This window comes from Sus scrofa, chromosome 13, assembly GCF_054392235.1.
Source record: "Sus scrofa isolate SSC_HxYL_T2T_F1_AM1 chromosome 13, Sscrofa_HxYL_maternal_Yorkshire_Landrace_v2.0, whole genome shotgun sequence".
NCBI classification, from domain to species: domain Eukaryota; kingdom Metazoa; phylum Chordata; class Mammalia; order Artiodactyla; family Suidae; genus Sus; species Sus scrofa.
The window spans coordinates 172,868,543-172,886,809 of NC_139395.1; the positions used below are offsets into that span (position 1 = coordinate 172,868,543).

Genomic DNA, 18,267 nt, shown 5'->3' on the forward strand with positions numbered 1-18,267 from the left:
AGGAAGAAGGTGGTGATGGAAGTTTGCAACAAGAAACTGCAAGGGGTCAGCAAGTTGCAGAGAAAAGAGAGTCAGCAAGGAAATGGCTTAAGAAAGAAAACTGAAACCAGCATGGTGGCAGTGGGCAGCAGTACTGTGCTGAGGGCACCCCAGTGAAACTGTGCATTATCTTGTGGAATGTGAAACTCTCACTGCCCTGCTTCCCACCCCTAAGCCCCACAGCACCTACACTGAGACACCTGTACACATTGATAAATCTTCCTAAGAGCAAAACTGACAGCAAGGAAAGGTTGCTGGTAACTTTTTAAAAGAACTCTATATGTGAAACAGTTCAGTTGCAACTGAGCTGTAATGGGTTAAACACTGTTAACTTGGGAATTATCACAGTATTTCATTCTCAGCAAGTCCAGGTAACAGACATTTCTCTACACTTTTATAAGAAGGGATTCAGTGTGGATTTCTTATTGGGAATTTTTAGAGCCTTCAGCCTAGATGCTTTCTTTGGGCAGAATGACTTTGCTGATGCCCTTTAAATACCTACTTACAGAGAGGGAGCTGCTAGCTCATTAGTCCGGTCTTGATACATCTTTAGATCTCTGATTAAACAAGAGAATAATCATAGATATAGAAAGATTTGGATTCTTCAGCTAAGTGATGTCCTTATTTTTTGGCAGAGCATATTGTCCATATAGCTGTGTCATCGTCTTAATAGAACACTGGTCTGTGGTCAAGTAAAAAGTCCAACAGAAACTGTGTTCCATTCAAGTGAGGAGTGGAATATTTTTCATTTGTTTTTGTCAAAACTTGTTTAAAACAGGTCATCACAGCAAGGGAAATGAGAATTGGAATGATGCATTTCAAAGGCAATCAACATAGCAACACATAGGTGTTTCTGCTCTAATGTGATGTGTCTCTAAAAAACTTCACACTCTGTAAAATGTGTATGAAATGGCAGAACTCACAGGGCAAATGGAAGACAAACTATTCAAAAATCTGTGGAACCGTAGCCACAGCTCTGGCAAAAATGATTATTAATATCTGAAGAGATAATAAAATAATTATTAGGAAGTTCTCGTCGTGGCACAGCAGAAATGAATCTGACTAGGAACCATGAGGTTGCGGGTTCCATCCCTGGTCTCACTCAGTGGGTTAAGGATCTGGTGTTGCTGTGAGTTGTGGTGCAGGTGGCAGACATGGTTCAGATCCCCAGTTGCTGTGGCTGTGGTACAGGCCAGCAGCTGTAGCTCTGATCTGACCCCTAGCCTGGGAACCTCCATATGCCGTGGGTATGGCCCTAAAAGAAAAAAATAATAATAATTTAAGGCACCTAATATTTTTATGATAAAGCTTAGAGGCCCTGTGCCAGGCAATACATCAAAGCTAAACATTTTTTTTCTTTCCTGCTTAAGGTTATACTTCCTACTCTTCCCCTATCCCTCACCTGGGAAACATTGTAATAAATTAAATTAGCATCATTCCTCTATTTACCTATAATGTATGAGCTCTGCACCACAGAAGCATATGTAGTAGCTAAACAGACTGCTGGTTAAAATAGCTTTTCATAATTATAAATGTAATTCACTGTTGTAAGGAAGTTCAAAAATGTAGATAGGTATACAAAGTAAAATTAATGTCATAATTACTGTTAAAAAAAGCTATCATCTAGTTCCTTCTGGTCTTTTGTCTACATATTTATTATACAATTAGATTATACTGGGAGTATAAATTTGTTATCTTTTGTATTTATTTATATAACAATGTTTTCCCACCTTATTAAATAGATGTCAAAAATTCGAACCATAATTTATTTAACAAAGCTGCTGCTTTGGATGATGAGCTTGTTTCACATTGTGGTAATAAATGAGTGTAACTTTGATTAATTCCTTAGGCTAGATTGCTAAGTAGGAAATTACTAAATGTAATAGTCCACTAGGGCTGCTAAAATAAAAGTACCACAGACTGGGTGGCTTAAACATTTATTTCTCACAGTTGTGGAGCCTGAGAAGTCCAAGGTCAAGGTGCTAGCAGATTTGGTTTCTGATGAGAGTTTGCTTCCTGGCTCAAAGACCAACATCTTCTTGATATGTTCTCATGGGTCACAAGGGTGGAGGGAGGTCTCTGGAGTCTCATAAGAGGACTAATCCCATTCGTGAGGGTTCCACCTTCACGAGTTATTTACTTTCCAAAGGCCCCACTTCTAAATACCATCACATTGGGGATTATGTTTTACATTTCAGCACACAAATTTGGGGGGAACACAAGCATTCAGTCTATAGCACTGGATCAATATAACACAAGAAGTATAGATACTTCTTTTATAAAATAATCCAGGAAGAGTAAACTTTTACTTTTTGTGTGTGATTTAAACATAAGGATTTTAATACAAGAAAAATAGCCAATAGTAAGCATGGTATTATGGCCCTTCTTTATTACGGGAATATCATTTGCTAGAATGAGAGCAAATGAGCAAATCTCTTGCTCACAAGTGTAAACATCTATGTGGTTAATATCTTATTCAGCACATTCTGGATTGTTAGCAGATCGGGTACTTACAGTACCTGTATCATGGATAAAGGTTAAATCAAGTGTCCAAAAAGTGATGCCATGCTAAATCCCTTAATGAAATCAAATTCTTCTCTATGTGTTTGTTGCCTTTCTCTTATCTTGTTCCATGTCTCTCCCTTGGCTGTCTTCTTGTTGGTTCACAATCATGTCCAGTGAGGACTCTACTATGAAGTTAACACTGAAGGTGTCCCTAGTTCAAACTGCTCTGTGACATAAAACTTCCTGTGGGGCATATGAGGCAACTTGGAAGGAGGGAGAATACACTGTCCTCTGGGACCTGCCCTTCCAGTTTTGAGGTCCTCTGGGCATAAATACATTCAGAATAGTCAGAAGTACAACCTTTGGAAGTAGACAAGTCTGGATCTGAGTCCCCGTTCTGCCTTCTTGGGCAAGGAAGTGATTGGTGTCAGGAGCTCATGGTGGTTGTATTGTCTGAAACAAAAGCTTTGGGACACACTCAAACAATCGATGTTGACTGGTTTTAAAAGATAAAATGTAGGGCATGCATTGTGGTTGATTGCAGATATGTTGATGGGCTGTTTGTTGTTATGGAGGTTTTCAAGGCATTTAGAAAACTAGCTACACCTCTGTTTGTGTGGTCTTCCCTTATTACCCGGAATAAAGCAATCCCATTGGCATTCTGATATTCAAGAGCCCGTTCCGTATTTTTCTCTTCTATATGCTCAATAAAAGGAAAAGTAGAAGAAAAGTTAAAGAGATAGAAAAGCTTGAAGTTAAAAAAAAAAAAAAAGAAAGAAAAAGAAAAGATTGGGGAGTTCCTGTTGTGGCTCAGCAGAAATGAATCTGACTAGCATCCAGGGACACAGGTCTCTGGCCTTGCTCATTGACTTAAGGATCCAGTGATGCCATGAGCTGTGGTGTAGGTCCCAGATGTGGCTCGGGATCTGGTGTTGCTGTGGCTGTGGCACAGGCCAGCAACTACAGCTCCAATTCGACCCCTAGCATGCCGCAGCTGTGGCCCTAAAAAGACAAATAAATAAATAAATAAATAAATAATAAACGCTAAAGAAACTACGATTTTAAAAAAGATTAAATGTAGCTTAAAATCATTTTGAGAGGGAATGTAAAAACAGAATTTGGCTGGGCCACATGTCAAATGAAGTGAAAATCAGTTAGTATTTAATCCAGAGGATTTAGTTTCTTTCCATTGCAATTTCTAAGTAAACTAAACTAATAGGAATTTTGAAGAAACTGTCAAATCTTTGGACGTTTATGGGGAAAACCAAATGAGTACAATAAAATAGAGGCAGATAAATGTACTAAAGATCTTTCCAGCTACCGTTAACCCAGTATCATGGGAAACTTCATTGAAGACCAGAAAGGGATACTTCCAGTTTTTTGAATTTACATTTTTTCAAGTTAACAGGAACTCAAATGCTGACTTTCTTGCTCTCTTTTCAGCCATCATATGTCCCGAGAAAAGTGATCCCAGTAACAATCATCAAGCAAGGTAATGTGTATAAATCTGTGCTAGATATGTGTTTACAACTATTTTAATATACTATTTAAATGAAGATAATTAAACATAGCACATATTCTTTAGTTTTTCTTATTATTTTTCAGAAAAAGTTTGAAGAAATCAGTAGGTCTAATAAATTAGAATTTAACAGATAGTTTTGACTCTCGTATCCACAGGCCAAGTCTCCGTAAGGCACAGTGGTTGGACAACTAGGAAGAGAGCAACCTTAACCAGTGTTAAAATTTAAAAAGCCAATTAAATATATGTAAGCTTTCTTCAGGCCTATGGTAGTTTACATAAGAAAAATCATTAACAGGAGGTTTGGGTTAATGAAACAACGATGATTTAGTGGTCACTCGAAGGAAGGAAACCCAGATTTCAAGAATAATGTCATTTCATCTCAGGATCCAATTGTTTTTGTTGTGACTTTCAGTTTTTCAGACTATTAAAATGGCTGTATTATTTCCAGAAAGTTTCTTAGTGGAAAAGATTGGCCCTTAAAATAGTTTCGTTTTAAATAGATTCTCACTTAAATCATTTTCATAGATTCGTTTTAAGGAAGCACAGTGTCCTCAGTGTGTTCTCAAAACAGAGTCAGTTAGTATTAGAATTATCCAAAGGTTCTTTGCTTTGAGAATATACACCTTCTAATTCTTTTTATTTAGTGGGTCATTGCCTCACTTTATGCTAGTTCTTTAACTTGGGTAGGCTTTGGGAAATGGAGCTGAGAAGGGAAATTTTCAGCTCATTAGAATCAAACACGTTATGATGCAGTGGTGTCCTTTCGTTACCTAAAGGCAGGAGTGTTAAGATATGATGTGCCTGCAAGTTCTTTCTTTCATTGTAGCTAGCCCAATGAGTTCCTTTTTTTAACTGAAAAGTTAGATCAGGGCTTCTCCAGTGCAGATGGCTTCCCTTATTATCTTCTTACTGCTTCCTTTCTCTCCCCACCCCCGCCCCATTCACACTGCTGTCTTTTGGTATTTTAACAGTGATTCAGAATGTTACTCACAAAGCTTCAGCTAAGTCCCCAGATAGGACTCCCTACGGAGGAACAATACTGGGTGAGTCTATCTTGAAATCTACATCTACATTACAGAATGGAGGCTCTTTTTTGATAATAAGACCATTATGGAATTTTTCATTATTAGTAGGTCTATTAAACTGATGTTGGATTATTCTGCTTTCAGTATTTAGCATCCTAGCTTGGCTCCAGTCCAGGCTAGAATCCAAGAGATGCTCTCTCTATCCTTGTGTGTTAGAGACACAACTCTAGCCTGTGCCTAGTGGGAAGGATGACTCCTACCCTAAGGCCCCACAGGGCAGTTGTGTTTATGGGAGAGACTTTGTCATAGTGAACTGCTTTTTTTTTAAGGTTATTAACAGTGAATTTTTTTATCACACATCTTAAGCAATTATTTTACAATAGTCTATGGATTAAAAACCAAAGTATATTGGTAGTTTAGTTCCAAATAGGAAAATGATTCTGTTTAAAAGTTATTATCATATTTTTTCCAACATTTTAAAGTTTGGGTTAAAATTGGCTAAGCAGGAGTTCCAATCGTGGCTCAGCAGGTTAAAAACCTGACATAGTTTCCATGAGGATGCAGGTTTGATCTCTGGCCTCGCTCAGTGTATTAAGGATCTGGTATTGCCACAAGCTGTGGCATAGGTCACAGATGCAGCTCAGATCTGGCATTACTGTGTCTATGGGGTAGGCTGGCAATTGGAGCTTCAATTCAACCCCTAGCACATGAACTTCCATATGCTGCAGCTATGACTGTAAAAAGAAACAGAATAGCACTCAAAAAAATGACTAAACAAAATAAGCGCTAGACTTCGTGCTCTGAGTTTTGTGTCATGATGCATTTTTCTTGATTGATCGATTGACTGATTGATTTCTCTTTTCTTGCAGTCCACCTTGTCATTCCGGGTCTTAATGAAACCACCGTAAAACTTCCTACCTCCATAATGTTTGATATATCAAACGCACTCAAGACAGAATTAGGTAAGCAGCAAAGATCCATATGTGAACTTTGCAGTGACTGAGTACTAACACAAGTATTCCTAGGATATCTCAGGGATCTATCAAATGAGCTGTTTGGGGATCTCAAAGTAAAAAGTAAGGGACAGGCATGTGCACTGTTGATGAGAAAGTAAAATGGTAGAGCTATTATGGAAAACATTATGATCATTCCTCAAAAAATTAAAAATAGAATTACCATATGATCCAGCTATTTCACTTTGAGTATATCATATCACCAAAAGAATTGTGGGGAAAGGGTTCTGAAAGACATATTTGTACACCCATATTCACTGTAGCATTATTTACAATAGCTAAAATGTAGATGCAAACCAAGGGTCCTTCAACAGATGAATGGATATGCAAATTGTGGTATATGCAATCAATGGAATTTTATCCAGCCTTAAAAAGGATGGGAGGGGGAGGGAGTGGGAGGGATTGGGAGTTTGGGCTTATCAGACACAACCTAGAATAGATTTACAAGGAGATCCTGCTGAATAGCATTGAGAACTATGTCTAGATACTCATGTTGAAACAGAAGAAAGGGTGGGGGAAAAAACTGTAATTGCAATGTATACATCTAAGGATAACCTGACCCCCTTGCTGTACAGTGGGAAAATAAAAAAAAAAAAAGGAAGGAGATTCTTACATATACTACAGTATGTAGATGAACCTTGAAGACATGTTGTTAAGTATAATAAGCCAGTCACAAAAGACAAAAAGACTGTATGATTCCACTTACACGAGTTACCTAGAATGGTCAGATTCATATAGACAGAAGGTACAGTGGCGACTACCAGGGACTAGAGGAGGACAATGGGGCATTAGTGTTTAATGGTACAGAGTATCAGTTTTATAAGAAGAGTTCTGGAGACAGATTGTAGAAATTGTTTCACAACATTATGAATGTGTTTAATTATGAACTGTACACTTAAAAGCAGTAAAGTTTATAAATTTTATGTTATGTATGTTTTTTCCCAATTAAATAATTAGAAAAAAGGAAAGGGCAGATAGGTTGGAGTGTTGGAGGTATTCATATAAATCACATTCTACAAGGAAATATTTTTATAATTTATGAAAGAAGAGTGAACATTTATTAAATTATCCAAAATATACACATTTATAGAGATATAATTTTTTTTTTTTTTTGTCTTTTTGCTATTTCTTTGGGCCGCTCCCACGGCATATGGAGGTTCCCAGGCTAGGGGTCGAATCGGAGCTGTAGCCCCCGGCCTACGCCAGAGCCACAGCAACGCGGGATCCGAGCCGCATCTGCAACCTACACCACAGCTCACAGCAACGCCAGATCGTTAACCCACTGAGCAAGGGCAGGGACCGAACCCGCAACCTCATGGTTCCTAGTCGGATTTGTTAACCACTGCGCCATGACGGGAACTCCTAGAGATATAATTTTTAAATGGAGTCTTTGTTATAAATTATACTTTTAATACTATACTATCAAGAAGCTGCTGGATATTTTCAGTGAGAACTGATGTAAAGGTTAGATCTGTTAGAATCATTACTTACTTGAGTTGATACTGCTTCCTACTTCTAGAAAGAATCTAATATGATTTTAGTGTTTAAAAAAACATAGAATATAACAAATTGGGGGGAAAAAACATCAAAACCCTGTAATAGGAGTTCAGGAAACAATTGGTATGGTCAATGGACTAAACTAGTTGCAGCATTTCACTATCAAACAGGTCTGAGTTCACTCTATAGCAGAGGATTTCAAACTTGAGGAAGCATGAAATGCTCTGGAAGGCTCGTAACACCCAGACTGCTGGTTTCCCCATCAGATTACTGATTCAGTAGGTCTGGGATGGGGCCTGAGAATTTTCATTTCTACCTAGTACCCAGGTGATACAGATGCTGCTGGTCCATGTCCCATACTTTGAGAACCACCCCTCTAAATTCTCTGGAAGGTGGTCATGGTCTGCAACCACTAGGGGTGCATGAACAGGCACCACTTGCAGCTCTGATCACCTCAGAGGGCACCACCTAGAAGGGCATTATGACTGAACACCACCCACTATTGTTCTCACTCCCCTGGGAACTCACCCTGCTGCTGTTGCTGCCACTGCCACTGCCAAATGCTCTGGGCACAACCTAAATCTGCCCGAGGCTCATTACCTCTTCCCAGGGCCCTGCAACTAGGAGTAGCCTGGGCCACCTTCCGGCAGGTCCTTGCTACTGTCAAGACCCCAGCAACCAGGCATTGACTACTAGCCCTACCCATTGTTGCCTTCACCCTGGAAACACACTCACCACCCTATCAAAGGGATAAAGGCTTGTTCACACTGTAGAAAGAGATAGCAATTATCCAAACTCCCACATCAAAAATAAATAGTAACCCCCCCCCGCACACAAAATACAAAGGGGCACACTTGCATAGAAATAGCCCTCCAAGACTCAAGTAGTTTGTTTCCCTAAACTCACAGAAAAAGAAAAATATGACCAAAGTGAAGAAGCTTGGGAACCATTTCCAGTTAAAAGAAGAGGAGAATTCACCTGAAGCAGCAAACAACTAAACAGACTTCTGCAGTCTAACAGACACTGAGTTCATAAAAAGCGATAGTGAAAATACCAAAGGAATTAAGGGTGAATATTAAGGAACTGAGAGCAGATATGAACAGTAAATACAGATTACTTTGGAAAGGAACTAGAAGATATAAGGAGGAACATAGAAAAGTTAGAAAATTCATTTGCAGAGAAGCAAACTGAGCTAAAGGCACTAACGAGCAGAATGAATAGTGCAGAGGAATGAATTAGTGACTTGGAAGATAGGATAATGGGAATCACCCAATCAGGACAGCAGACAGAAAACCAAATGAAAAAAAACATGAAAGATATATAAGAGACCTATGGGATAATATAAAGCAGGCCAGTCTACACATACTAGGAATTCCAGAGGATAAGAAAAAGAAAAGGGGGGATTGAAAATATATTTGAAGAAATTGTGGCTAAAAACTCTCCAAATCTAGAGGATACTGATATCAAGATACAGGAAGCACAGAGGCCCCCAAACACTTTGAACCAAAATAGGCCCACACCAAGACATATTATAATAAAAATGGCAAAAATTAAAAATAAAAAGAAGGTTCTAAAGGCAGCAAGAGAAAAACTAAGCATTAATTATATGGGAACCACCATGAGGATATCAGCTGATTTCTCTACAAAAACACTACTGGACAGAAGAGAGTGACAAAATATATTCTAGTTTCTAAAAAGGAAAAATTTGCATTGTAGAATACTCTACCCAGCAAGAATATAATTTAAAATAGAATGGGAAATAAAGAATTTCTCCAACAAACAAAAGATAAAAGAGTATAGCAATACTAAACCCATTCTAAAAGAAATACTGAAAGGGCTCCTCTAAATAAAAAAGAAGTAAGAAGAAATAGGATGGAGGAAATCATAATTGGAAAGCAATCACTTGAATAACCCAGAGCACAGATCTAAAAGAAAAAAAAAAAAGCTATTATAAAATGATGATAAACACAAGCAACAGAAAAAGGACAAACATGAAGATATTTAAAAAAGGACATCAAAATCATAAAATATGGAAAAGAAAGTAAGAAAATCTAGACTTTTTTTTTTTTAGAATGTTTTTGAGCATATATGACTACCAGGCTACAATAAGCAACTATGGAAAGGTGTTAACATACTAAAAAAACAGGGCAACTGCAAATAAAAACAAACATTACATTCACAAAAACTAAAAAGAAAAGGACAGAAGCATAAAAGGAAATCATCCAACCAAAAAAAAAAAGAAGGAACAAAGGAGAAACATAGAATCAACTGGAAAACAAGGTTTAAAATGGGAATAAATACATATTTATCAGTAATTACCTGAAATGTCAATGGAATGAATGCTCCAATCAAAAGATATAGAATGGCATATTGGATAAAAAAGCAAGAGCCTACCATATGCTGTCTATGAGAGATTCACCTTAGGGCAAAGGACACACAGAAATTGAAGATGAGGGGATGGGAAAAGATATTTAGTGTCAATGGAAAAGACAAGAAGGCAGAAGTTGCAATTCTCATGTTAGACAAAATAGACCTTAAAACAAAGGCCACAAGGAAAAAGGACACGATTTAATGATAAAAGGATCCATTCAAGAAGAGGATATTACAATTGTCAATATATATGCCCCTAATATAGGAGCACCCAGATACCTACAACAAATGCTAACAGACATAAAAGGAGAAATGGATGGGGATACAATAATAGTGGGATAATTTAAACCCTGCTCACATCAGTGGACAGATCTTCTAGACAGAAAATCAGTACGGCAACAGGGATCCTAAAGGACACAATAGAAACGTTAGACTTAATTGACATTTTCAGGACATTAATACCCCGCCAAAAATAAGAATATGCATTGTTTTCAAGTGCACATGGAATATTCTCAAGGATTGACCACATACTAGGGCACAAAACTAAACTCAACCAATTTAAGAGTTCAGAAATTATCTCAAGTATCTTCTCTGTCCACAATGTCATGAAACTAGAAATCAACCACAGGAAAAGAAATGAGAAAAAATTGACTACATGGAGACTAAACAACATGCTACTAAAAAACCAATGGGTCAATGAGGAAATCAAAAAGGAAATGATAATGAAGACACAACCATTCAAAAATCTATGGGATATGGCAAAAGCAGTGCTTTAGAGGGAAGTTCATAGTGATACAGGCCTTCCTCAAAAGAGAAGAAAAATCTCAAGTTGACAACTTAATCCACCACCTAAGAGAATTAGAAAAAAGAAGAACAAATAACACTTAATGTCAGAAGAAGGAATGAAATAGTAAAGATCAGAGAGGAAATCAATAAAATAGAGATTCAAAAAAAAAAAAAAAAGAAAAAATCAATAAAACTAAGAGCTGATTCTTTGTTAGGGTAAACTAAATTGACAAACCTCTGGCTAGACTCACCAAGAAGAGGAGAGAAAAAAACCAAATAAACAAAATAAGAAATGAAAAAGAAATCTCAAGGGATGCTGCAAAAATACAAAAAAGTAAATAAATAAGAGACTATTATGAACAATTATATACCAACAAATTTGACAACCTAGAAGGAATGGACAACTTTCTAGAGACTTACAGCCGCCAAAACTAAATCAAGAAGAATTAGATCAGGGAGTTCCCGCCCTGGTGCAGTGGTTAACGAATCAAAATGTAATTGAAATGTATACATGTAAGGATAACTTGATTCCCCTTGCTGTACAGTGGGAAAATAAAAAAAAAAAAAAGAAGAAGAAGGAATAGATCAACTGAATAGACCAATAACTAAAAATGAAATTAAATATGTAATAAAAACACTCCTTATAAACAAAATTCAGGGCCAGATGGCTTCACAGGCAAATTCTATCAAACATACAAAGAAGAACTTATACCTGTCCTTCTTAAACTCTTCCAAAAGGTCAAAGAAGGAACACCCCCAAAGACATTCTATGAAGCCACCATCATCCCATTACTAAAACCAGGCAAAGATTCTACCAAAAAAGAAAATTATAGGCCAATATCTTTGATGAATATAGACGCAAAAATTCTCAACAAAATTTTAGCCAACTGAATCCAACAACACATAAAAAAGATCATACACCAGTACCAAGTGGGATTCGTCCCAGGTTCACAAGAATGGTTCAACATATGAAAACCAATCAACTTCATATACCCCATTAACAAAAGAAAAGTCAAAAACCATATGATCTTCTCAATAGATGCAGAAAAAGCATTTGACAAAGTCCAAAATCATTCATGATCAAAACTCTTACCAAAGTGGGTATAGAGGGAACATATCTTAACATAATAAAAGCCATTTACCGTAAACCCACAGCAAATATAATACTCAATGGAGAAAAGCTGAAAGCCTTCCCACTAAAATCTGGAACAAGACAAGGATGCCCACTCTCACCACCATTATTCAACGTAGTATTGGAAGTCCTAGCCACAGCAATCAGATACACAAAAGAAATAAAAGGTATCCAAATTGGAAGAGAATAAGTAAAATTGTCACTGTATGAAGATGACATGATACTTATATAGAAAACCCTAAGGACTCCACACAAAAACTATTCAAACTGATCAACGAATTTAGCAAATTATCAGGATACTTTGATTAACATTCAGAAATCAGTCGCATTTCTGTGTACTAACAATGAAATATTAGAAAAGGAGAATGAAAATACCATCAAAATACCATCTACTCTGCTCTGTGCCTGGGAAAGGCTTGTTTGCAAGAAGATTTGGTCCCTAACCCATTCTTCAAAATACAAAAACCACAGGAGTTCCTATTGTGGCTCAGCAGAAACAAACCTGATTAGCATCCATGAGGACACAGGTTCAATCCCTGGCCTCATTCAGTGGGTCAAGGATCCAGCGTTGCTGTGAGTTGTGCTTTAGGTCACAGCTGCAACTTAGATTTGGCATGGCTATGGCTGTGGCATAGGCTGGCAGCTGCAGCTTCAATTAGACCTCTAGCCTGGGAACTTTCATGTGCCACAGGTGCAGCCCTAAACCAACAAACAAAAACAAACAGGATTTGTGAAGGAGACTGAAAACAGCAGAGTTTTTTCCCAGACCACTGTGGTCACTTTTGAACTGGAAGGCATTTTTTTCCTCAGCTCTTAGTTTTGAGGACTTTTCCTAATTTTTTTGTTTTTGTCAAGTTCCTACCTTAATATCAGTTCAGGCTTTTTATTTTCTTGAATTTAGAAAATTGAACAGTTGATTTCATTGTTTTGCTTTTTGCTTTTATTAAACACATGACAAATTTCTTACACATTGAAGAGACTGATGGACGCTATGTTTGATGATGCCCATCAATCCATCAATTGTTCCATCTTAGACTGTGTTTACAAATTTACAAATTACATTTTAGATTTACTGGTTTTTATGAAAATAGTGTGACCATAAACCGTTCTTTATACCAATGAAGGAGAAACAAACTTTTCCTTAATTATCACTGCAATTCAGAAAAGTCTGACTTTGTGAGGGGGTAAATCCTAAATATAACATCCTCATTCTAGCAGAACCCAACATGGGACATCAAGAAATTATTGGCTTTTGTTCTAAGAACACATGATGTGAATAATGAGAGAAATAAACAAGAAAGCTAGTACACACACACACACACACACACACACACACACACACATATTTTCCAGGGGCATAAAAAGAGGTTGCCAAAGCCAAGCCAGAGCCTGCCAAAACTGAAAGGAAACAACTGTGTTGAAAAAAGGCCCGGAAGAATCAGAGAGGAAAAGGAATTTCCTGGGTTTTAGGCAATGTTCTGATGGCATTTTACTCTGCTGTTGCCAAGACAGACAGGAGTTGTCCATAGACAGTGCAGGTGAACGCTCAGGGGTTGACAGGAGTCATAAAGGGTCCCATTCAAGCATTTTTCCCTTTAACTAATCTCTCATGCCTGAAGTGCCATATTTAGAAATATGGTGTGCCTCTATAAGGAACTAGTGATATGTGGAGAATATAAATACCTCTTGGAAAGGTGGTTTTCCATTCTTCTTTTATTAGCAGCTTAAGTTAGGTTAATGAGATTACCCTCTCAGGGCATGTTTTGAACATAAGGAGCTAAAGCAATTCAGAGCATTGCCTGAAAGTCTAGAATGTGGAAGTTAAAATAAATAATATCCAAAACATAAACTCAATGAATATATAGTCCTAGTCAACCAGGGAACCACCATGAGTGTAGGGTATTACACAGGAAGAAAAGGATTAGCAAAGATACCCTGAAGGAAAAAAGAATGCTGGAAAAGAAGAGACCACTAAAGAAAATCCTTATAATCTTACATTAAAACAAACAAAAAACCTCACTGTGGCACCTGCTGAAAGCAACAGGACTAGAGCCCATAAAAATTTATGATCTGAATGTTGCTTCCTGTGCTAACAATCACAGTGGTTCTAAACCAAAGCTATGACTACAGAAGAAGGCAGGGGGAAAAATATTGATAAAATTTAGAAATCAAAAATTAGGATTTATCCTAAAATTATACTGAATCTGTCTCTTTTTTTTAAGTTATTCCAGAAAGAGTTCCTTCTTTTTTTGCCCTGATAAATTAATTTGAACAGTAGTATTAAACATTTCTGTTGTACAAACATGTTGTTCAGCTTCCCACACCAGGAATCCAGAACACCCACTTGACTGATCGATAGGGCAAATACACTAGCAATTGAGCTGTTTCTAGCATGTTAAATCACTCCTGAAAATCCTTTGCTCTAGGAATCTATTTACTTTTCCACAGTACATACGGAAAGTTGATTTGCTTCCCTGAACTCTGTGAGAGGGATGACTTTTAACTGTCTTTAAGTCCATTGGAAGTAAATACTTGGTGCCCACATTATATGAAAAGAAGAAAATGGCCTTTACAACAGTGATATGAACTACAGAAGGAAGTTACAAAATTTGCATCCCCAAAGAACTTTGAGAGAACAGATACGGATCACTAATTTTCAACAGAGGGTGATTTTGTCCCCTGGAGATATTTGGCAGTGTCAGGAGACATTTGATTGTCACGGCTATGGGAGTGGGTAAAAGCCAGAAATGCCGCTAAATATTCTCTAGTTCACAGGGAAGGCCCCCAACATGAAAAGTTACCCAGCCCAAAATGTCAACAGTGCCAAAATTGAGAAACTCAAGAAGTTCCAGTACAGCCTCAGGACTCCAAAAAATCCCATGTGATTATAATCATTTCAAGGTGACATGATCACAGTATCTCAAACGTGAATAAATTCTTTCATGCCACTAGGCTGTTTCAAAATATTATAAGTTTATTATTGATTCATTGCTAAATAGCTGAATCTAGTTAATCCTAAATGCATTTTTTTTAATGGAGAATGTCTTAATCGTTGGGCAACTCTGGTATAGAAATGTTCTTTCTTTGAAAAAGAATACCTAAATTTTAGAAAGAAGTTTCCTGAAGAGTTGTCAAAAGAAGAAAAAAAAAAAGAAAGAAAAAAAAAAAACAGATTTTAGTTTTTTACACTAAGCTCGCATACAGACTCAAAAGATCTGTGTTAACATGGGGCTCAAATAAATATTGGTATTTTTTTACCTCAAATATCTTCAAATAACTTTGTTTCCTATGTGTGTTATTTATGTTTTTCTAAAACTTCAGTGCCATAACCTATTACATTTTTACCATGCATAATAATGGATAATTTCTATTCATTGATTTTTTTTTAAACTAGCAGTAATTGAATATAAATTCCAGGGAGCGTTGTTATGCAGCCTATATCTTCGAGAAATTATTTATGAATCAGAATGATTTAATCATGTTCTCAAATCATTCTGATTCATCAGTGGAGTTATGAATCACCGTGGGTTGTGATTTTTTTTCTTCATTCCAGTGCTTAGATCTTAAAGTATTACTTAGGGTTAGTAGGAAGGAATTCTGAAGACTATCATCTACTAATACTAATCCCTGGTAGAAATGCACAATAAATTCATTGACTTCCTAGTAGGAAGGAATAAGAACAGAATAGTTTTCTTGAAATAATCTGTTGTTTGATCATTTTGAGTGAATTATATTTGGAAACTCTTATTATGAGAAAGTGAGGTAAATTTTTTTCTCTCTGACTTTTTAGCTAAGAATGAAACCTTGGCATTACCTGCTGAATCTAAAACGCCAGAGGTAGAAAAAATCCCAGCACAGCCCATCACAGGTAATGAGATCCCTACGTTATTAACTTTGAGAAGAGAAATATATTTTTTCAAATAGTAAATGATTGACAAGACTGATTTTTTTTTCAGTGAAGAGCCAATAGGAAATGCATTTTGATCAAAATCATACAACAATAGGAGATTCTAGGTCTTTCATCTAATATCTGGAAAAACAATAGATGCAAAGTGAACTATTGAATTAAGTAACTGATATGTAATATGGAAGCTGTATTTTTCACTCTGAAAATTGTTACCTCAACATTCTGAAACATTTTTATAATGAATATAATACCATGGTTTTGGTGGTTTCCGCTTATAAAAAAAAAAGACGAGAGCATTTTTCATTTCTTCACTTTCACAAGTGGTTAGTTTAGCAAAATGCCATTATTCCTCAAAAATCCATCACTTTATGTCTATGAAAGTATCTGGAATCATTTAGTGGAAATGACTCTTGAAGACTAACAATCTTTGTGTAGGAAATATATAAGGTTCAGTAAAAATCCTTTAAAGAATAAATGCAGTATGCATTTCTCCCTGTTTTATCAGCTGTTACTAACAAACATTGAGCATTTCTCCTGTGAATAAAATGCCCAAGTCCAGTCCATTGGGGACACATTTTTCTTTCAACTATATAGTTTTTTGCCAGAGCAATAAAAAGACTCTGTGAAACAAACACCTGGCAAGAATTCCTTCCAAATCCATGTTTAGCAAAGTAATTCCAATCTAAAGTGAATTTTTTAATCCAGAAAATTGCTGTAAATTGAAATACCAGTGATATTTAACTTGTATTAAACTCTTGGACTCATGATTGGTCCAGAGAAGATAAAGATTGGTGAGGAAATAAAATAGCTCGATTTCAAGAAACCTATTGAAGCAGAAATTTTTCTAGGAAGTATTTGGTCCTATGAGTTTCCACTTGCCTCAGTGAGTTAAGAATCTAACTGCAGTGGCTCCAGTAGCTACAGAGTCACCAGTTCGATCCTCAGCCCAGCACAGTGGGTTACAGCTGTAGCATAGGCTCAGATTCAGTTCCTGGTGTGGAAACATTTATGTGCCTCAGGTGCAGCCATAAAATTTTTAAAAGAATATTTGGTCCTACCTAAAGGAGAGAAATGGACCTTCCATCTCCCACCTTCAGGGAAATTGGAGGCGAGGTGGAACCCTATGCTGGAATAATCCATTTAAATTAAATTCCTAGGTAGTTTCCTGATTTCCATATAATTGGTCAGTACCAAGAAGAGCATAGGCATGACCCAGTGGAGAGTCAATCAGTTTTTTCCCAATAACACTTTCTTCTCTTGGCACAATATCTGATGGGAGAGTCTACAGATTTCTTAGTTCTCTGCCAAGACCTCCTCAGAATTTTCCACCTTGGAAACATTGAAGCAAACACCATAATTCATTATTCAATGTTGTGTTTATTTCATGTCCTTACTCTACAAAATTCTGGAATTGTGTGGCTTGCAAGTCATTGCAGATCTTAGTGAACTTAGTTCTTATTTCTCAAAAGTTATTTACCTGAGGGTCCTCTTTGCCTTTGATCTAGCACTTGAAGCAATCTTGTGACTGAGCGTTTGAATCCTGATAATTTCAACCCAGTTCCAAGCTTTGCATGTTGACTGCAATTTGGAAGAGAGAAATCTTGAAATATCATAGTTCTAAATAAACCTTTTTACCCTGGGTCATTCTTTTATCTGCCCATTTATTACCTCATTTAATAAATATTTATCATGTGCTTGCTTACCATATCCCAGACTTTGGGCTAAACCTTGGAGATAAAGAGGAGAAAAGAAAAGGCAAATAAAAATCTGTAATTAATCTGATATATGCTTCCATGGAGGTCAATTCTGGGTCCTTTTTGGAGCACATGGAAAGTGGACCAAACCTAGAAAGAAAGGGTTTAGAGGAGCATCTTTTCAGGCCCTGGAGCAAGACAGGGAGCCCTTAATTAACTTGAAGGGAATTGGTCCATGTGAGTGTCAGTTACCGATTCTATAGGGCAGTAAAATTGCCTTATGGTCTTCATTTGTTTCATCTTTTATCTTAATTTGTAAAGTTATCTTTTTTACCTTCCAGCAACTCCAGAATCAGTGCCAAGAACCACTAAACCCACTGCGTCTAGCGCATTAGACATTTCAGAAACAACATTGGGTAATTCTAAGAACTTTTCTTTTTCTTAAAAAAAAAAATAAAATAAAACCTCCCAACCCTTATAGAAAAGAAAAGTAACCCCAATGCCTTGGTTTCCCCATCATCCCCATTTCCTCTCCCCTCTTAGTGGCAGTAGTTCATCTTCCTCTTTCCTGGACCAATTCCATTAAAGAATTAACAATATGACTTGTTCCTGGTGACTAATATTCTAGGCAACCCTGGATGCTAGGTGCTAACCATATACCCTTTTTACCTGTCTCTTGGGATGTATGGAAGAACAGAATGCCAGCCTTTTAACCTACAAAGCTTAGAGGGGTGAGAATCTTGACAACATCTGTGCTTCCCATTTCAGTTGGCTTTT

The 18,267-nt window shown here is 36.9% G+C and overlaps 1 protein-coding gene across 50 annotated transcripts in view; it reads left to right on the forward strand.

Moving 5' to 3' along the window:
- ABI3BP (ABI family member 3 binding protein) overlaps nt 1-18,267 on the forward strand; it is a 277,985-nt gene that overhangs the window by 130,174 nt on the left and 129,544 nt on the right. For 34 of the 50 annotated variants that reach the window (XM_084991540.1, XM_084991569.1, XM_084991544.1 and 31 more), the window contains exons 7-11: nt 3,988-4,036; nt 5,038-5,109; nt 5,961-6,053; nt 15,680-15,757; nt 17,832-17,906. In XM_084991540.1, coding sequence (XP_084847666.1) covers nt 3,988-4,036; nt 5,038-5,109; nt 5,961-6,053; nt 15,680-15,757; nt 17,832-17,906 — 367 coding nt within the window. The remainder of the gene's footprint in view (nt 1-3,987; nt 4,037-5,037; nt 5,110-5,960; nt 6,054-15,679; nt 15,758-17,831; nt 17,907-18,267) is intronic. The other 16 variants (XM_084991573.1, XM_084991580.1, XM_084991557.1 and 13 more) reach the window with 1 other exon arrangement.